Here is a 23,108-nt window from a genome sequence, read left to right as displayed (position 1 = left end):
CATAAATGTGAAAATGAACCTCTTTTTTTTAACCCGTACGCGTCATGAGTTCTTCGAGAGCCCTCTCACGGTGATTTTCATGAACGAGCAGCACCTCTTTGATTGCACTCTGCTGGAAACCCATTTCGTTAAACTGAGTGAGCAGCCGCAGGAAGTCAGCAGCCTAAAATTAAAAAAAAAAACTGGTGTTATATATTAAAGTGTCTTTTCATCACATCACATTTTAAGAGGTATTCTTGTGGTCCTGCTGGTATCATGTGATGAGTCGGTCACCTTGCTCTCACAGTTCTGAAACATCTCCAAAGCCTCATCCACCTGAACCTCATCATAGCCCAGTCCACACAGACGCTCTCTTGCAACTAGGTATTTTAGGATCTGTAGAGAGAAAAAGGGGTAAAATCATTCTATTAAGATTGCATGCTTGCTCTTGACGGCACAAAATAATAAAACAAGTTAATGAATTGTGAGTTTGCATAAAGGGTCCATTTTTTTCCTTAAATCACAATGTGTATTAGATTCTTAGATTATTATTATCAATGCTCAAATATGAAGGCATCGATTTAGTTTCAGCTGGTGGTCTTTATTTGATAACTGTTTAATAATATATTGATAATCATTATTGTGTATTACTTAGTATTAGTCATCATAGTAGTTAATACATTAATAAGCAGTTAATGTTTACTACCCCTTAATAAGTGCCTCATAATTAATGACTTATTCCATACTGAATGCTAATAACCAAAAATGTTGTAAAATACAACATTTTGCTGTCATACAACTCAGGGAATTTATTTATGATTTCCAACATTAAGTACTTTTATGATGATTTTGATATTTACAATTTATGGTTTATGGACGACATAGTATAGTATGACGTTTTTGTCGAATTTTGGACGACATGGTATAGTATGATGTTTTTGTTAAATTTTGGACGACATAGTATAGTATGACGTTTTTTGTCAAATTTTGGACCAGAACATTTTTTTCAAGAAAATTGTAAAATTTTGGACGACGCAGTATAGTATGACGTTTTTGTTAAATTTTGGACGACATAGTATCGTATGATGTTTTTGTTAAATTTTGGACGACATAGTATAGTATGACGTTTTTTCTAAATTTTGGACGACAGTATAGTATGAAGTTTTTTCTAAATTTTGGACGACATAGTTTAGAATGATGTTTTTTCTAAATTTTGGACGACATAGTATAGTATGACGTTTTTTCTAAATTTTGGACGACATAGAATAGTATGATGTTTTAGTTTAATTATGGACGACATAGTATAGTATGACGTTTTTTCAAATTTTTGGACGACATAGTATAGTATGACGTTTTTTCTAAATTTTGGACGACATAGTATAGTATGACGTTTTTTCTAAATTTTGGACGACATAGTATAGTATGATGTTTTAGTTAAACTATGGACGACATAGTATAGTATGACGTTTTTTCTAAATTTTGGACGACATAGTATAGTATGACGTTTTTTCTAAATTTTGGACGACATAGTATAGTATGATGTTTTAGTTAAACTATGGACGACATAGTATAGTATGACGTTTTTTCTAAATTTTGGACGACATAGTATAGTATGACGTTTTTTCTAAATTTTGGACGACATAGTATAGTATGACGTTTTTGTCAAATTTTGGACCAGAACATTTTTTTCAAGAAAATTGTCAAATTTTGGACGACATAGTATAGTATGACGTTTTTTCTAAATTTTGGACGACATAGTATAGTATGACGTTTTTTCTAAATTTTGGACGACATAGTATAGTATGATGTTTTAGTTAAACTATGGACGACATAGTATAGTATGACGTTTTTTCTAAATTTTGGACGACATAGTATAGTATGACGTTTTTTCTAAATTTTGGACGACATAGTATAGTATGATGTTTTAGTTAAACTATGGACGACATAGTATAGTATGACGTTTTTTCTAAATTTTGGACGACATAGTATAGTATGACGTTTTTTCTAAATTTTGGACGACATAGTATAGAATGATGTTTTTTCTAAATTTTGGACGACATAGTATAGTATGACGTTTTTGTCAAATTTTGGACCAGAACATTTTTTTCAAGAAAATTGTCAAATTTTGGACGACATAGTATAGTATGACGTTTTTTCTAAATTTTGGACGACATAGTATAGTTTGACGTTTTTTCTGAATTTTGGACGACATAGTATAGTATGTCTTTTTTGTCAAATTTTGGATGACATAGTATAGTATGACGTTTTTTCTAAATTTTGTACGACATAGTATAGTATGACGTTTTTTCTGAATTTTGGATGACATAGTATAGTATGATGTTTTTGTTAAATTTTGGATGACATAGTATAGTATGACGTTTTTTCTAAATTTTGGACGACATAGTATAGTATGACGTTTTTGTCAAATTTTGGACGACATAGTATAGTATGACGTTTTTTCAAAATTTTGGACGACATAGTATAGTATGACGTTTTTTCTGAATTTTGGATGACATAGTATAGTATGATGTTTTTGTTAAATTTTGGATGACATAGTATAGTATGACGTTTTTTCTAAATTTTGGACGACATAGTATAGTATGTCTTTTTTGTCAAATTTTGGATGACATAGTATAGTATGATGTTTTTGTTAAATTATGGACGACATAGTATAGTATGACATTTTTGTCAAATTTTGGACGACATAGTATAGTATGATGTTTTTGTTAAATTATGGACGACATAGTATAGTATGACGTTTTTTCAAAATTTTGGACAACATAGTATAGTATGACGTTTTTTCTAAATTTTGGACGACATAGTATAGAATGATGTTTTTTCAAAATTTTGGACGACATAGTATAGTATGAAGTTTTTTCTAAATTTTGGACGACATAGTATAGTATGATGTTTTTGTTAAATTTTGGACGACATAGTATAGTATGACGTTTTTTCTAAATCTTGGACGACATAGTATAGTATGACGTTTTTTCTAAATTTTGGACGACATAGTATAGTATGACGTTTTTTCTAAATTTTGGACGACATAGTATAGTATGTCTTTTTTGTCAAATTTTGGATGACATAGTATAGTATGACGTTTTTTCTAAATCTTGGACGACATAGTATAGTATGACGTTTTTTCCAAATTTTGGACGACATAGTATAGTATGTCTTTTTTGTCAAATTTTGGATGACATAGTATAGTATGACGTTTTTGTCAAATTTTGGACGACAGTACAGTATGACGTTTTTGTCAAATTTTGGACCAGAACACTTTTTTCAAGAAAATTGTCAAATTTTGGACAACATAGTATAGTATGATGTTTTAGTTAAATTTTGGACGACATAGTATAGGATGACGTTTTTGTCAAATTTTGGACGACATAGTATAGGATGACGTTTTTTCAAAATTTTGGACGACATAGTATAGTATGACGTTTTTTCTAAATTTTGGACGACATAGTATAGTATGACGTTTTTGTCAAATTTTGGATGACATAGTATAGTTTGACGTTTTTTCTAAATTTTGGACGACATAGTTTTGTATGTCTTTTTTGTCAAATTTTGGATGACATAGTATAGTATGACGTTTTTTCTAAATTTTGGACGACATAGTATAGTAGGACGTTTTTTCTAAATTTTGGACGACAGTATAGTATGACGTTTTTTCTAAATTTTGGATGACATAGTATAGTTTGACGTTTTTTCTAAATTTTGGACGACATAGTATAGTATGACGTTTTTTCTAAATTTTGGACGACATAGTATAGTATGTCTTTTTTGTCAAATTTTGGATGACATAGTATAGTATGACGTTTTTGTCAAATTTTGGACGACAGTACAGTATGACGTTTTTGTCAAATTTTGGACCAGAACACTTTTTTCAAGAAAATTGTCAAATTTTGGACAACATAGTATAGTATGATGTTTTAGTTAAATTTTGGACGACATAGTATAGGATGACGTTTTTGTCAAATTTTGGACGACATAGTATAGCATGACGTTTTTTCAAAATTTTGGACGACATAGTATAGTATGACGTTTTTTCTAAATTTTGGACGACATAGTATAGTATGACGTTTTTGTCAAATTTTGGACGACATAGTATAGTATGACGTTTTTTCTAAATTTTGGATGACATAGTATAGTTTGACGTTTTTTCTAAATTTTGGACGACATAGTTTTGTATGTCTTTTTTGTCAAATTTTGGATGACATAGTATAGTATGACGTTTTTTCTGAATTTTGGATGACATAGTATAGTATGATGTTTTTGTTAAATTTTGGATGACATAGTATAGTATGACGTTTTTTCTAAATTTTGGACGACATAGTATAGTATGTCTTTTTTGTCAAATTTTGGATGACATAGTATAGTATGACGTTTTTGTCAAATTTTGGACGACATAGTATAGTATGATGTTTTTGTTAAATTATGGATGACATAGTATTGTATGACGTTTTTTCTAAATTTTGGACGACATAGTATAGTATGACGTTTTTTCTAAATTTTGGATGACATAGTATAGTTTGACGTTTTTTCTAAATTTTGGACGACAGTATAGTATGTCTTTTTTGTCAAATTTTGGATGACATAGTATAGTATGACGTTTTTTCTAAATTTTGGACGACATAGTATATTATGACGTTTTTTCTAAATTTTGGACGACATAGTATAACATGACGTTTTTGTCAAATTTTGGACCAGAACATTTTTTTCTAGAAAATTGTCAAATTTTGGACGACATAGTATAGTATGACGTTTTTTCTAAATTTTGGACGACATAGTATAGTATGACGTTTTTTCTAAATTTTGGACGACATAGTATAGTATGACGTTTTTTCTAAATTTTGGACGACAAAGTTTTGTATGTCTTTTTTGTCAAATTTTGGATGACAGTATAGTATGACGTTTTTTCTAAATTTTGGATGACATAGTATAGTTTGACGTTTTTTCTAAATTTTGGACGACATAGTATAGTATGTATTTTTTGTCAAATTTTGGATGACATAGTATAGTATGACGTTTTTGTCAAATTTTGGACGACATAGTACAGTATGACGTTTTTGTCAAATTTTGGACCAGAACACTTTTTTCAAGAAAATTGTCAAATTTTGTACAACATAGTATAGTATGATGTTTTAGTTAAATTTTGGACGACATAGTATAGTATGTCTTTTTTGTCAAATTTTGGATGACATAGTATAGTATGACGTTTTTGTCAAATTTTGGACGACATAGTATAGCATGACGTTTTTTCAAAATTTTGGACGACATAGTATAGTATGAAGTTTTTGTCAAATTTTGGACGACATAGTATAGTATGACGTTTTTTCTAAATTTTGGACGACATAGTATAGCATGACGTTTTTTCAAAATTTTGGACGACATAGTATAGTATGACGTTTTTGTCAAATTTTGGACGACATAGTATAGTATGACGTTTTTTCTAAATTTTGGACGACATAGTATAGTATGACGTTTTTTCTAAATTTTGGATGACATAGTATAGTTTGACGTTTTTTCAAAATTTTGGACGACATAGTATAGTATGTCTTTTTTGTCAAATTTTGGATGACATAGTATAGTATGACGTTTTTGTCAAATTTTGGACCAGAACATTTTTTTCAAGAAAATTGTCAAATTTTGGACGACATAGTATGGTATGATGTTTTGGTAAAATTTTGGACGACATAGTATAGTATGTCTTTTTTGTCAAATTTTGGATGACATAGTATAGTATGACGTTTTTGTCAAATTTTGGACGACATAGTATAGTATGTCTTTTTTGTCAAATTTTGGACGACATAGTATAGTATGACGTTTTTGTCAAATTTTGGACGATATAGTATAGTATGACGTTTTTTCTAAATTTTGGACGACATAGTATAGTATGACGTTTTTTCTAAATTTTGGATGACATAGTATAGTTTGACGTTTTTTCTAAATTTTGGACGACATAGTATAGTATGTCTTTTTTGTCAAATTTTGGATGACATAGTATAGTATGACGTTTTTGTCAAACTTTGGACGACAGTATAGTATGACGTTTTTGTCAAATTTTGGACCAGAACATTTTTTTCAAGAAAATTGTCAAATTTTGGACAACATAGTATAGTATGATGTTTTAGTTAAATTTTGGACGACATAGTATAGTATGACGTTTTTTCTAAATTTTGGACGACATAGTATAGTATGACGTTTTTTCTAAATTTTGGACGACATAGTATAGAATGTCTTTTTTGTCAAATTTTGGATGACATAGTATAGTATGATGTTTTTGTTAAATTTTGGACGACATAGTATAGTATGACATTTCTGTCAATTTTTGGACGACATAGTATAGTATGACGTTTTTTCTAAATTTTGGACGACATAGTATAGTATGACGTTTTTTCTAAATTTTGGACGACATAGTATAGTATGACGTTTTTTCTAAATTTTGGACGACATAGTATAGAATGTCTTTTTTGTCAAATTTTGGACGACATAGTTTTGTATGTCTTTTTTGTCAAATTTTGGATGACATAGTATAGTATGACGTTTTTTCTAAATTTTGGACGACATAGTATAGTATGACGTTTTTTCTGAATTTTGGATGACATAATATAGTATGATGTTTTTGTTAAATTTTGGATGACATAGTATAGTATGACGTTTTTTCTAAATTTTGGACGACATAGTATAGTATGTCTTTTTTGTCAAATTTTGGATGACATAGTATAGTATGACGTTTTTGTCAAATTTTGGACGACATAGTATAGTATGACGTTTTTTCTGAATTTTGGATGACATAGTATAGTATGATGTTTTTGTTAAATTTTGGATGACATAGTATAGCATGACGTTTTTTCAAAATTTTGGACGACATAGTATAGTATGACGTTTTTTCAAAATTTTGGACGACATAGTATAGTATGACGTTTTTTATAAATTTTGGACGACATAGTATAGTATGTCTTTTTTTCTAAATTTTGGACGACATAGTATAGAATGATGTTTTTACAAAATTTTGGACGACATAGTATAGTATGATGTTTTTTCTAAATTTTGGACGACATAGTATAGTATGACGTTTTTTCTAAATTTTGGATGACATAGTATAGTTTGACGTTTTTTCTAAATTTTGGACGACATAGTATAGTATGTCTTTTTTGTCAAATTTTGGATGACATAGTATAGTATGACGTTTTTTCTAAATTTTGGACGACATAGTATAGTATGACGTTTTTACTGAATTTTGGATGACATAGTATAGTATGATGTTTTTGTTAAATTTTGGATGACATAGTATAGTATGACGTTTTTTCTAAATTTTGGACGACATAGTATAGTATGTCTTTTTTGTCAAATTTTGGATGACATAGTATAGTATGACGTTTTTGTCAAATTTTGGACGACATAGTATAGTATGACGTTTTTTCTGAATTTTGGATTACATAGTATAGTATGATGTTTTTGTTAAATTTTGGATGACATAGTATAGTATGACGTTTTTGTCAAATTTTGGACGACATAGTATAGTATGACGTTTTTGTCAAATTTTGGACCAGAACATTTTTTTCAAGAAAATTGTCAAATTTTGGACCAGAACATTTTTTTCAAGAAAATTGTCAAATTTTGGACGACATAGTATAGTATGACGTTTTTTCTAAATTTTGGACGACAAAGTATAGTATGACGTTTTTGTCAAATTTTGGACGACATAGTATAGTATGACGTTTTTTCTCAATTTTGGACGACATAGTATAGTATGACGTTTTTGTCAAATTTTGGACGACATAGTATAGTATGACGTTTTTTCTAAATTTTGGACGACATAGTATAGTATGACGTTTTTTCTAAATTTTGGATGACATAGTATAGTTTGACGTTTTTTCCAAATTTTGGACGACATAGTATAGTATGTCTTTTTTGTCAAATTTTGGATGACATAGTATAGTATGACTTTTTTTCTAAATTTTGGACGACATAGTATAGTATGACGTTTTTTCTGAATTTTGGATGACATAGTATAGTATGATGTTTTTGTTAAATTTTGGATGACATAGTATAGTATGACGTTTTTTCTAAATTTTGGACGACATAGTATAGTATGTCTTTTTTGTCAAATTTTGGATGACATAGTATAGTATGACGTTTTTGTCAAATTTTGGACGACATAGTATAGTATGTCTTTTTTGTCAAATTTTGGACGACATAGTATAGTATGACGTTTTTGTCAAATTTTGGACGATATAGTATAGTATGACGTTTTTTCTAAATTTTGGACGACATAGTATAGTATGACGTTTTTTCTAAATTTTGGATGACATAGTATAGTTTGACGTTTTTTCTAAATTTTGGACGACATAGTATGGTATGTCTTTTTTGTCAAATTTTGGATGACATAGTATAGTATGACGTTTTTGTCAAACTTTGGACGACAGTATAGTATGACGTTTTTGTCAAATTTTGGACCAGAACATTTTTTTCAAGAAAATTGTCAAATTTTGGACAACATAGTATAGTATGATGTTTTAGTTAAATTTTGGACGACATAGTATAGTATGACGTTTTTTCTAAATTTTGGACGACATAGTATAGTATGACGTTTTTTCTAAATTTTGGACGACATAGTATAGAATGTCTTTTTTGTCAAATTTTGGACGACATAGTTTTGTATGTCTTTTTTGTCAAATTTTGGATGACATAGTATAGTATGACGTTTTTTCTAAATTTTGGACGACATAGTATAGTATGACGTTTTTTCTGAATTTTGGATGACATAATATAGTATGATGTTTTTGTTAAATTTTGGATGACATAGTATAGTATGACGTTTTTTCTAAATTTTGGACGACATAGTATAGTATGTCTTTTTTGTCAAATTTTGGATGACATAGTATAGTATGACGTTTTTGTCAAATTTTGGACGACATAGTATAGTATGACGTTTTTTCTGAATTTTGGATGACATAGTATAGTATGATGTTTTTGTTAAATTTTGGATGACATAGTATAGCATGACGTTTTTTCAAAATTTTGGACGACATAGTATAGTATGACGTTTTTTCTAAATTTTGGACGACATAGTATAGTATGACGTTTTTTATAAATTTTGGACGACATAGTATAGTATGTCTTTTTTTCTAAATTTTGGACGACATAGTATAGAATGATGTTTTTACAAAATTTTGGACGACATAGTATAGTATGATGTTTTTTCTAAATTTTGGACGACATAGTATAGTATGACGTTTTTTCTAAATTTTGGATGACATAGTATAGTTTGACGTTTTTTCTAAATTTTGGACGACATAGTATAGTATGTCTTTTTTGTCAAATTTTGGATGACATAGTATAGTATGACGTTTTTTCTAAATTTTGGACGACATAGTATAGTATGACGTTTTTACTGAATTTTGGATGACATAGTATAGTATGACGTTTTTTCTAAATTTTGGACGACATAGTATAGAATGTCTTTTTTGTCAAATTTTGGACGACATAGTTTTGTATGTCTTTTTTGTCAAATTTTGGATGACATAGTATAGTATGACGTTTTTTCTAAATTTTGGACGACATAGTATAGTATGACGTTTTTTCTGAATTTTGGATGACATAATATAGTATGATGTTTTTGTTAAATTTTGGATGACATAGTATAGTATGACGTTTTTTCTAAATTTTGGACGACATAGTATAGTATGTCTTTTTTGTCAAATTTTGGATGACATAGTATAGTATGACGTTTTTGTCAAATTTTGGACGACATAGTATAGTATGACGTTTTTTCTGAATTTTGGATGACATAGTATAGTATGATGTTTTTGTTAAATTTTGGATGACATAGTATAGCATGACGTTTTTTCAAAATTTTGGACGACATAGTATAGTATGACGTTTTTTCTAAATTTTGGACGACATAGTATAGTATGACGTTTTTTATAAATTTTGGACGACATAGTATAGTATGTCTTTTTTTCTAAATTTTGGACGACATAGTATAGAATGATGTTTTTACAAAATTTTGGACGACATAGTATAGTATGATGTTTTTTCTAAATTTTGGACGACATAGTATAGTATGACGTTTTTTCTAAATTTTGGATGACATAGTATAGTTTGACGTTTTTTCTAAATTTTGGACGACATAGTATAGTATGTCTTTTTTGTCAAATTTTGGATGACATAGTATAGTATGACGTTTTTTCTAAATTTTGGACGACATAGTATAGTATGACGTTTTTACTGAATTTTGGATGACATAGTATAGTATGATGTTTTTGTTAAATTTTGGATGACATAGTATAGTATGTCTTTTTTGTCAAATTTTGGATGACATAGTATAGTATGACGTTTTTGTCAAATTTTGGACGACATAGTATAGTATGACGTTTTTTCTGAATTTTGGATGACATAGTATAGTATGATGTTTTTGTTAAATTTTGGATGACATAGTATAGCATGACGTTTTTTCAAAATTTTGGACGACATAGTATAGTATGACGTTTTTTCTAAATTTTGGACGACATAGTATAGTATGACGTTTTTTATAAATTTTGGACGACATAGTATAGTATGTCTTTTTTTCTAAATTTTGGACGACATAGTATAGAATGATGTTTTTACAAAATTTTGGACGACATAGTATAGTATGATGTTTTTTCTAAATTTTGGACGACATAGTATAGTATGACGTTTTTTCTAAATTTTGGATGACATAGTATAGTTTGACGTTTTTTCTAAATTTTGGACGACATAGTATAGTATGTCTTTTTTGTCAAATTTTGGATGACATAGTATAGTATGACGTTTTTTCTAAATTTTGGACGACATAGTATAGTATGACGTTTTTACTGAATTTTGGATGACATAGTATAGTATGATGTTTTTGTTAAATTTTGGATGACATAGTATAGTATGACGTTTTTTCTAAATTTTGGACGACATAGTATAGTATGTCTTTTTTGTCAAATTTTGGATGACATAGTATAGTATGACGTTTTTGTCAAATTTTGGACGACATAGTATAGTATGACGTTTTTTCTGAATTTTGGATTACATAGTATAGTATGATGTTTTTGTTAAATTTTGGATGACATAGTATAGTATGACGTTTTTGTCAAATTTTGGACCAGAACATTTTTTTCAAGAAAATTGTCAAATTTTGGACCAGAACATTTTTTTCAAGAAAATTGTCAAATTTTGGACGACATAGTATAGTATGACGTTTTTTCTAAATTTTGGACGACAAAGTATAGTATGACGTTTTTGTCAAATTTTGGACGACATAGTATAGTATGACGTTTTTTCTCAATTTTGGACGACATAGTATAGTATGACGTTTTTGTCAAATTTTGGACGACATAGTATAGTATGACGTTTTTTCTAAATTTTGGACGACATAGTATAGTATGACGTTTTTTCTAAATTTTGGATGACATAGTATAGTTTGACGTTTTTTCCAAATTTTGGACGACATAGTATAGTATGTCTTTTTTGTCAAATTTTGGATGACATAGTATAGTATGACTTTTTTTCTAAATTTTAGACGACATAGTATAGTATGACGTTTTTTCTGAATTTTGGATGACATAGTATAGTATGATGTTTTTGTTAAATTTTGGATGACATAGTATAGTATGACGTTTTTTCTAAATTTTGGACGACATAGTATAGTATGTCTTTTTTGTCAAATTTTGGATGACATAGTATAGTATGACGTTTTTGTCAAATTTTGGACGACATAGTATAGTATGATGTTTTTGTTAAATTATGGACGACATAGTATAGTATGACGTTTTTTCTGAATTTTGGATGACATAGTATAGTATGATGTTTTTGTTAAATTTTGGATGACATAGTATAGTATGACGTTTTTTCTAAATTTTGGACGACATAGTATAGTATGTCTTTTTTGTCAAATTTTGGATGACATAGTATAGTATGACGTTTTTGTCAAATTTTGGATGACATAGTATATTATGACGTTTTTTCTAAATTTTGGACGACATAGTATAATATGACGTTTTTGTCAAATTTTGGACCAGAACATTTTTTTCTAGAAAATTGTCAAATTTTGGACGACATAGTATAGTATGACGTTTTTTCAAAATTTTGGACGACATAGTATAGTATGACGTTTTTTCTAAATTTTGGACGACAAAGTTTTGTATGTCTTTTTTGTCAAATTTTGGATGACAGTATAGTATGACGTTTTTTCTAAATTTTGGACGACAAAGTTTTGTATGTCTTTTTTGTCAAATTTTGGATGACATAGTATAGTATGACGTTTTTGTCAAATTTTGGACGACATAGTACAGTATGACGTTTTTGTCAAATTTTGGACCAGAACACTTTTTTCAAGTCTTTTTTGTCAAATTTTGGATGACATAGTATAGTATGACGTTTTTGTCAAATTTTGGACGACATAGTATAGCATGACGTTTTTTCAAAATTTTGGACGACATAGTATAGTATGACGTTTTTGTCAAATTTTGGACGACATAGTATAGTATGACGTTTTTGTCAAATTTTGGACGACATAGTATAGTATGACGTTTTTCTAAATTTTGGACGACATAGTATAGAATGTCTTTTTTGTCAAATTTTGGACGACATAGTATAGTATGATGTTTTTTCTAAATTTTGGACGACATAGTATAGTATGACGTTTTTGTCAATTTTTGGACGACATAGTATAGTATGACGTTTTTTCTAAATTTTGGACGACATAGTATAGTATGACGTTTTTTATAAATTTTGGACGACATAGTATAGTATGTCTTTTTTTCTAAATTTTGGACGACATAGTATAGAATGATGTTTTTACAAAATTTTGGACGACATAGTATAGTATGATGTTTTTTCTAAATTTTGGACGACATAGTATAGTATGACGTTTTTTCTAAATTTTGGATGACATAGTATAGTTTGACGTTTTTTCTAAATTTTGGACGACATAGTATAGTATGTCTTTTTTGTCAAATTTTGGATGACATAGTATAGTATGACGTTTTTTCTAAATTTTGGACGACATAGTATAGTATGACGTTTTTACTGAATTTTGGATGACATAGTATAGTATGATGTTTTTGTTAAATTTTGGATGACATAGTATAGTATGACGTTTTTTCTAAATTTTGGACGACATAGTATAGTATGTCTTTTTTGTCAAATTTTGGATGACATAGTATAGTATGACGTTTTTGTCAAATTTTGGACGACATAGTATAGTATGACGTTTTTTCTGAATTTTGGATTACATAGTATAGTATGATGTTTTTGTTAAATTTTGGATGACATAGTATAGTATGACGTTTTTGTCAAATTTTGGACGACATAGTATAGTATGACGTTTTTGTCAAATTTTGGACCAGAACATTTTTTTCAAGAAAATTGTCAAATTTTGGACCAGAACATTTTTTTCAAGAAAATTGTCAAATTTTGGACGACATAGTATAGTATGACGTTTTTTCTAAATTTTGGACGACAAAGTATAGTATGACGTTTTTGTCAAATTTTGGACGACATAGTATAGTATGACGTTTTTTCTCAATTTTGGACGACATAGTATAGTATGACGTTTTTGTCAAATTTTGGACGACATAGTATAGTATGACGTTTTTTCTAAATTTTGGACGACATAGTATAGTATGACGTTTTTTCTAAATTTTGGATGACATAGTATAGTTTGACGTTTTTTCCAAATTTTGGACGACATAGTATAGTATGTCTTTTTTGTCAAATTTTGGATGACATAGTATAGTATGACTTTTTTTCTAAATTTTGGACGACATAGTATAGTATGACGTTTTTTCTGAATTTTGGATGACATAGTATAGTATGATGTTTTTGTTAAATTTTGGATGACATAGTATAGTATGACGTTTTTTCTAAATTTTGGACGACATAGTATAGTATGTCTTTTTTGTCAAATTTTGGATGACATAGTATAGTATGACGTTTTTGTCAAATTTTGGACGACATAGTATAGTATGATGTTTTTGTTAAATTATGGACGACATAGTATAGTATGACGTTTTTTCAAAATTTTGGATGACATAGTATAGTTTGACGTTTTTTCTAAATTTTGGACGACATAGTATAGTATGACGTTTTTTCTAAATTTTGGACGACATAGTATAGAATGATGTTTTTTCAAAATTTTGGACGACATAGTATAGTATGAAGTTTTTTCTGAATTTTGGACGACATAGTATAGTATGACGTTTTTGTCAAATTTTGGACCAGAACATTTTTTTCAAGAAAATTGTCAAATTTTGGACGACATAGTATAGTATGACGTTTTTTCAAAATTTTGGACGACATAGTATAGAATGATGTTTTTTCAAAATTTTGGACGACATAGTATAGTATGACGTTTTTTCTAAATTTTGGACGACATAGTATAGTATGACGTTTTTGTCAAATTTTGGACCAGAACATTTTTTTCAAGAAAATTGTCAAATTTTGGACGACATAGTATAGTATGACGTTTTTGTCAAATTTTGGACGACATAGTATAGTATGACGTTTTTTCTAAATTTTGGATGACATAGTATAGTTTGACTTTTTTTCTAAATTTTGGACGACATAGTATAGTATGTCTTTTTTGTCAAATTTTGGATGACATAGTATAGTATGACGTTTTTTCTAAATTTTGGACAACATAGTATAGTATGTCTTTTTTGTCAAATTTTGGATGACATAGTATAGTATGACGTTTTTTCTAAATTTTGGACGACATAGTATAGTATGACGTTTTTTCTGAATTTTGGATGACAGTATAGTATGTCTTTTTTGTCAAATTTTGGATGACATAGTATAGTATGACGTTTTTTCTAAATTTTGGACGACATAGTATAGTATGACGTTTTTTCTGAATTTTGGATGACAGTATAGTATGACGTTTTTGTCAAATTTTGGACGACATAGTATAGTATGACGTTTTTTCTAAATTTTGGATGACATAGTATAGTTTGACGTTTTTTCTAAATTTTGGACGACATAGTATAGTATGTCTTTTTTGTCAAATTTTGGATGACATAGTATAGTATGACGTTTTTTCTAAATTTTGGACGACATAGTATAGTATGACGTTTTTTCTGAATTTTGGATGACATAGTATAGTATGACGTTTTTCTTAAATTTTGGACGACATAGTATAGTATGACGTTTTTTCTAAATTTTGGACGACATAGTATAGTATGACGTTTTTGTCAAATTTTGGACGACATAGTATAGTATGACGTTTTTTCTAAATTTTGGATGACATAGTATAGTATGACGTTTTTTCTCAATTTTGGACGACATAGTATAGTATGTCTTTTTTGTCAAATTTTGGATGACATAGTATAGTATGACGTTTTTGTCAAATTTTGGACGACATAGTATAGTATGAGGTTTTTGTCAAATTTTGGACCAGAACACTTTTTTCAAGAAAATTGTCAAATTTTGTACAACATAGTATAGTATGATGTTTTAGTTAAATTTTGGACGACATAGTATAGTATGTCTTTTTTGTCAAATTTTGGATGACATAGTATAGTATGACGTTTTTGTCAAATTTTGGACGACATAGTACAGTATGACGTTTTTGTAAAATTTTGGACCAGAACACTTTTTTCAAGAAAATTGTCAAATTTTGTACAACATAGTATAATATGATGTTTTAGTTAAATTTTGGACGACATAGTATAGTATGTCTTTTTTGTCAAATTTTGGATGACATAGTATAGTATGACGTTTTTGTCAAATTTTGGACGACATAGTATAGCATGACGTTTTTTCAAAATTTTGGACGACATAGTATAGTATGAAGTTTTTGTCAAATTTTGGACGACATAGTATAGTATGACGTTTTTTCTAAATTTTGGACGACATAGTATAGCATGACGTTTTTTCAAAATTTTGGACGACATAGTATAGTATGACGTTTTTGTCAAATTTTGGACGACATAGTATAGTATGACGTTTTTTCTAAATTTTGGACGACATAGTATAGTATGACGTTTTTTCTAAATTTTGGATGACATAGTATAGTTTGACGTTTTTTCAAAATTTTGGACGACATAGTATAGTATGTCTTTTTTGTCAAATTTTGGATGACATAGTATAGTATGACGTTTTTGTCAAATTTTGGACCAGAACATTTTGTTCAAGAAAATTGTCAAATTTTGGACAACATAGTATGGTATGATGTTTTGGTAAAAATTTTGGACGACATAGTATAGTATGTCTTTTTTGTCAAATTTTGGATGACATAGTATAGTATGACGTTTTTGTCAAATTTTGGACGACATAGTATAGTATGTCTTTTTTGTCAAATTTTGGACGACATAGTATAGTATGACGTTTTTTCTAAATTTTGGACGACATAGTATAGTATGACGTTTTTGTCAAATTTTGGACGATATAGTATAGTATGACGTTTTTTCTAAATTTTGGACGACATAGTATAGTATGACGTTTTTTCTAAATTTTGGACGACATAGTATAGTTTGACGTTTTTTCTAAATTTTGGACGACATAGTATAGTATGTCTTTTTTGTCAAATTTTGGATGACATAGTATAGTATGACGTTTTTGTCAAATTTTGGACGACATAGTACGGTATGACGTTTTTGTAAAATTTTGGACCAGAACACTTTTTTCAAGAAAATTGTCAAATTTTGTACAACATAGTATAATATGATGTTTTAGTTAAATTTTGGACGACATAATATAGTATGATGTTTTTGTTAAATTTTGGATGACATAGTATAGTATGACGTTTTTTCTAAATTTTGGACGACATAGTATAGTATGTCTTTTTTGTCAAATTTTGGATGACATAGTATAGTATGACGTTTTTGTCAAATTTTGGACGACATAGTATAGCATGACGTTTTTTCAAAATTTTGGACGACATAGTATAGTATGAAGTTTTTGTCAAATTTTGGACGACATAGTATAGTATGACGTTTTTTCTAAATTTTGGACGACATAGTATAGCATGACGTTTTTTCAAAATTTTGGATGACATAGTATAGTATGACGTTTTTGTCAAATTTTGGACGACATAGTATAGTATGACGTTTTTTCTAAATTTTGGACGACATAGTATAGTATGACGTTTTTTCTAAATTTTGGATGACATAGTATAGTTTGACGTTTTTTCAAAATTTTGGACGACATAGTATAGTATGACGTTTTTGTCAAATTTTGGACGACATAGTATAGTATGACGTTTTTGTCAAATTTTGGACCAGAACATTTTTTTCAAGAAAATTGTCAAATTTTGGACGACATAGTATAGTATGATGTTTTTGTTAAATTTTGGACAACATAGTATAGTATGACGTTTTTTCTAAATTTTGGACGACATAGTATAGTATGTCTTTTTTGTCAAATTTTGGACGACATAGTATAGTATGACGTTTTTTCTAAATTTTGGACGACATAGTATAGTATGACGTTTTTTACAAATTTTGGACGACATAGTATAGTATGACGTTTTTTCAAAATTTTGGACGACATAGTATAGTATGACGTTTTTGTCAAATTTTGGACCAGAACATTTTTTTCAAGAAAATTGTCAAATTTTGGACGACATAGTAAAGTATGACGTTTTTGTCAAATTTTGGACGACATAGTATAGTATGACGTTTTTTCTAAATTTTGGACGACGCAGTATAGTATGACGTTTTTGTCCAATTTTGGACCAAAACAATCTTAAAAAAAAAAAATGCAAATTTTGGACGACATAGTATAGTATGATGTTTTTGTCAAATTTTGGACGACATAGTATAGTATGACGTTTTTTCTCAATTTTGGACGACATAGTATAGTATGACGTTTTTGTCAAATTTTGGACGACATAGTATAGTATGACGTTTTTTCTAAATTTTGGACGACATAGTATAGTATGACGTTTTTGTCAAATTTTCGTCCAAAAATGTTTTTCCAACAAAATTGTCAAATTTTGGACAACATAGTTTAGTAATAGTATGACGTTTTTGTCAAATTTTGGACTACATAATATAGTGTGACAATTTTGTCAAATTTTGGACCAGAACATTTTTTTCAAGAAAATTGTCAAATTTTGGACGACATAGTATAGTATGATGTTTTTGTTAAATTTTGGACAACATAGTATAGTATGACGTTTTTTCTAAATTTTGGACGACATAGTTTAGTATGTCTTTTTTGTCAAATTTTGGACGACATAGTATAGTATGACGTTTTTTCTAAATTTTGGACGACATAGTATAGTATGACGTTTTTTACAAATTTTGGACGACATAGTATAGTATGACGTTTCTTCTAAATTTTGGACGACATAGTATAGTATGACGTTTTTGTCAAATTTTGGACCAGAACATTTTTTTCAAGAAAATTGTCAAATTTTGGACGACATAGTAAAGTATGACGTTTTTGTCAAATTTTGGACGACAAAGTATAGTATGACGTTTTTGTCCAATTTTGGACCAAAACAATCTTAAAAAAAAAAAATGCAAATTTTGGACGACATAGTATAGTATGATGTTTTTGTCAATTTTGGACGACATAGTATAGTATGACGTTTTTGTCAAATTTTCGTCCAAAAATGTTTTTCCAACAAAATTGTCAAATTTTGGACAACATAGTATAGTAATAGTATGACGTTTTTGTCAAATTTTGGACGACATAATATAGTGTGACAATTTTGTCCAATTTTGGACAAAAACATTTTTTCCAACAAAATTGTGAAATTTTGGTCAGCATAGTATGGTATGATATTTTTGTCAAATTTTGGACCAAAACTGTTTTTATAAATTTTTTCCTAAGTAGTCACATTTTGGACGACATAGTATAGTATGACATTTTTGTCAGATTTTGGACAAAAACTTTTTTTTCCAACAAAATTGTCAAATTTTGGTCGACATAGTATAGTATGATATTTTTGTCAAATTTAGGACCAAAACTATTTTTATTAATTTTTTCCTAAATAGTCAAATTTTGGACGACATAGTATATAGTATGACATTTTGGTCAAATTTTGGACCAACATTGTTTCCCAAAATAAATGGTAAAATCTTGAGCGAAATACCGTTGTATGCCATTTTTATCGAATTTTGGACGACGTTTGACGTTTTTGTCAAATTTTGGACCAAGTTTTTTTTCCAAATAAATGGTCAAATCTTAAAAAAATACAATAATATGCCGTGTTTGTCAAATTTTGGAGAACGTATGACGTTTTTGTCAGATTTTGGACCAAATTTTTTTTCCAAATAAATGTTTAAATCTTGAGTGAAACACAAAAACATTCTGTGGTTGTAAAATTTTGGAGGACGTATGTCGTTTTTGTCAAATTTTGGACCAAATTTTTTTCCCAAATAAATGGTCAAATCTTGCATGAAACACAAAAACATTCTGTGGTTGTCAAATTTTGAACGTATTACGTTTTTGTCAAATTTTGGACCAAAAAACTTTTCCAACAAAATTGTCAATTTTGGACGAAATAGTATAGTGTAGTTTTTGTCAAATTTTGGACCAAATTTTTTTTTCCAAATAAATGGTCAAATCTTGTGTGAAATACAATAATATGCTGTGTTTGTTGTCAAAGTTTTGGACCAAAAAACTTTTCCAAAAAAAAATTCAGTTTTGGGACGACATAGTATAGTATGTCGTTTTTGCCAAATTTTGGACCAAATTTTTTTTCCAAATAAATGGTCAAATCTTATGTGAAACACAATAACATTCTGTGGTTGTGAAATTTTGGAGGACGTATGACGTTTTTGTCAGATTTTGGACCAAATTTTTTTTCCAAATAAATGTTTAAATCTTGAGTGAAACACAATAACATTCTGTGTTTGTCAAATTTTGGACGACATATGACGTTTTTGTCAAATTTTGGACCAAAAACTTTTCCCAAAAAACTGTCAATTTTGGGACGACATAGTTTAGTATGTCGTTTTTGTCAAATTTTGGACCAAATTTTTTATTTTTTTTAAATGATAAAATCTTGGACTTGGATTACTAAGAAGTTTCTTTTTGAAGTAACATTTCCCAACTTCTCATTAGTCTGAAATGGCCCAATTAAGAATGTGTATTATGTTGTTACATTTAATTATTAAAGTTGAAATATGTAGGCATTAATTTAATGTTGCAGCTGTTAAGTTACATGGTTAAAGCTCCAGTGTGTCTAACCCCAGCTTTCTGTGAACTTATTTGAAGGCAACTCTCACTTATATTGAAAAGTTACTACAGCCTATCATTTTCATCATTTACCATCACTAATCAGGATTTTCCTACTAGATCTTACCAACCCTGAGCAGTTCACCCACCTTCTCTGGGCAGTGATAGCCTGTTTTTTGCAGAGCCAGAATAGCTGTGCGTAAAGGGTAGCCCTCCTCTGTGATGGTTTCCAGAAGCTTCCTCTCTTCCTGGCTGAGTGCTGACAGCAACTCTGCTGTGGAGTCAAAGAAAACCCCAGAGCCAGAGCCACCAGTCCTTGAGGCTTGCTGAGAAGGGAAGAAACAGAAAAGCACTGTGGGTTGTTGTTATGATGAATAAGTGAGGAGAATAAAGGTGATGAATGTATCTTGTCTGGATCCAGTGGAGAAGGAAAAAAAAAAACCTTCTGTCTTTGGTTTCTGACTACAGGCCCTGCAGAGGAGGGTCTGTGCTGCTGCAGTCTGGATGGAGAAGCACTGGCAGGTGGTGAGTTGAGGGAGAACTTTCTCACAGAGATCAGTGAACGCTGCCTCTTCTTTCCATTCTTCTGTCCGTGGGGCAGAGGGCTGACCTGCAGGGATCTTTGCTTCTCCAAGAGGCGCACGGACGGTTTAAAGTCTTGGATGTTTGGTAAGTTGCCTCTGTGGGCGGAGGGGATCTGAGGTGCGGCGCTACGGGGTCTCTCTCTGCTTTTCACAGGTCGAGGTGCGTCGTCGGTAGAGGAGCTCTCGTTGTCTTCGTTGTCGCCGTCTTCGTCCTCTGTGTCAGGCGGAAGGAACTTGACGGTGCGATGGTGCAGCCGAGCGCAGTCCGCAGAGGTCAGGCTGTGACTGCGGGGCCGAAGGGTCGAGGCACGCAGTTCACTGCACCTGCAGCTGCTCCTGTGACGCACCTGAGGGCTCCTGAACATCAGCCAGTAAGGAGGACAGGATGGGTTCTTGCCAACTGGCTGGTGCCTGTTTAAAATCCACGTCTCCAGCTTGAAATTATACTGTAGAGGAAAAATTTGCAAATTTTACAAACTTAACAAAGAAGATTTTCAGTAATGGGTATTGTATTGAGTCAAAAACACCATCAGTGAGCAAAACTAGAGTCATATCAGGGAAAAAAGAGAAATTACTAATACCAAATGTCCAACATCTCATTCATTCATCATCATTACGTCACATGGACCAACTTGGATGTTTTACAATGTTTAACATACCATTCTGTGGTTGTCAAATTTTGGACAACGTATGACGTTTTTTGTCAAATTTTGGACCAAAAAACTTTTCCAAAAAATATTTCAATTTTGGACGACATAGTACAGTATGTCGTTTTTGTCAAATTTTGGACCAAATTTTTTTTCCAAATAAATTGTCAAATCTTGTGTGAAATACAATAATATGCCGTGTTTGTTGTCAAAGTTTTGGACCAACATAGTATAGTATGTCGTTTTTGTCAAATTTTGGACCAACATTTTTTTTCCAAATAAATGGTCAAATCTTACATGAAACACAATAACATTCTGTGGTTGTCAAATTTTGGAGGACGTATGACGTTTTTGTCAAATTTTGGACCAAAACACTTTTCCCCAAAAATTGTCAATTTTGGACGAAATAGTATAGTGTGTAGTTTTTGTCAAATTTTTGACCAATTTTTTTTTCCAAATAAATGGTCAAATCTTGTGTGAAATACAATAATATGCCGTGTTTGTCAAATTTTGGACGACGTATGACATTTTTGTCAAAGTTTTGGACCAAAAAACTTTTCCAAAAAAAAAATTCAGTTTTGGGACAACATAGTATAGTATGTCGTTTTTGTCAAATTTTGGACCAAATTTTTTTTCCAAATAAATTATTAAAATCTTGCGTGAAACACAATAACATTCTGTGGTTGTGAAATTTTGGACGACGTATGACGTTTTGGTCAAATTTTGGACCAAATTTCATTTAACATTTAGCGGCACCTGTTGGTTAACTTGCATGCTGCAGGTCAGTTTCTCCTCATCTCACCCTTTTCCCAGTCCAGTGCAGAAATATTAGCATCAAAACCCAAAAGATGTGAAGTTTGTCTATTGTGGGCTGTTGTAAAAATGACTAACCTCCATAGAGCTGACCATGGTCCTGATTTTAAATATAAAAGGATCAGTCTGGAGTAATGAAAAATAACAATTCAATCAGATGATTGTACACTCAAACAGTATAGGTCATTACTGTTTTATCTTCAATTTCTGCTTAATTAAATTCTACAATCTGGACCTTTAAGGCTTTTGCTATGCTTTGTGTTTTTAAAGAGTTTTACATTTTCTGGCCTGTGAAACATTCTGACAGTTTTAAAAGAACCAAAAGTGCGAGTAAATGGGAATGAAAAGATACAACATAAAATGTGTGACCAGTATGTTTGACCTCAGTTTCCCGTAGTACTCGCTGCAGGTCTGATGCGGTGAGATCTGGAGCCGTCACCATCTGTACTTCCTCCTCCAGTGGACCCAGTGTTGTCTGAAACGGGACGTCCTCCAGTGCGTTCATGGTCGCCAACACGCGACCGCAGACGACCTACATCGACAGAACCACCGACCGTTTCACAGTTAACGCTTTTTTTTGGGGGTCTGAATTTTTGTTGCATTCTTGTCATTTCTTACCTTTGTGTGGTGTTTTCTGTGTGTGTGGTTCACAGAACTCTGACAAGTGTTTGGAATTAATGACTGAGGCACAGACATCATCACTATAAACCTCTTCATCACTAAGCCTCTGACATCACTGTCTGAGCTGTTGTTTACCAATAATACCTCAGACTATTGTTCTAGTAGCCAGTGTATGGAAATAGATACGGAACAAACGTCGTACGGTAAAATATAAAAAATATAAATTAACTATTGCATTTCATTCATTTGCAAATCAACTTGTCAAATCCAAACATTTTACATTCAGTAATTTTGTGTGAAGAAAGATTACCATAAA

General features: G+C 30.2%; 1 protein-coding gene across 1 annotated transcript; it reads right to left on the bottom strand.

Annotated features, from left to right (window-relative positions):
* Positions 1–28: 28 nt before the first annotated feature.
* On the bottom strand, positions 29–22,687 carry LOC310930638 (uncharacterized protein; the record flags this gene model as incomplete). Its single annotated transcript, XM_083893673.1, has 5 exons — positions 22,554–22,687; positions 20,570–21,157; positions 20,277–20,453; positions 274–375; positions 29–163 (listed from the first exon to the last, which is right to left on the bottom strand). The coding sequence occupies exons 1-5, from the start codon at positions 22,674–22,676 to the stop codon at positions 29–31; spliced, it is 1,125 nt and encodes a 374-aa protein (XP_083749799.1). The 5' UTR covers positions 22,677–22,687.
* Positions 22,688–23,108: the final 421 nt, after the last annotated feature.

Source organism: Microchirus variegatus (genome assembly GCF_963457635.1).
Source record: "Microchirus variegatus genome assembly, chromosome: 8".
Lineage (NCBI taxonomy): Eukaryota > Metazoa > Chordata > Actinopteri > Pleuronectiformes > Soleidae > Microchirus > Microchirus variegatus.
This window is presented reverse-complemented; position numbering and strand designations above follow the sequence as displayed.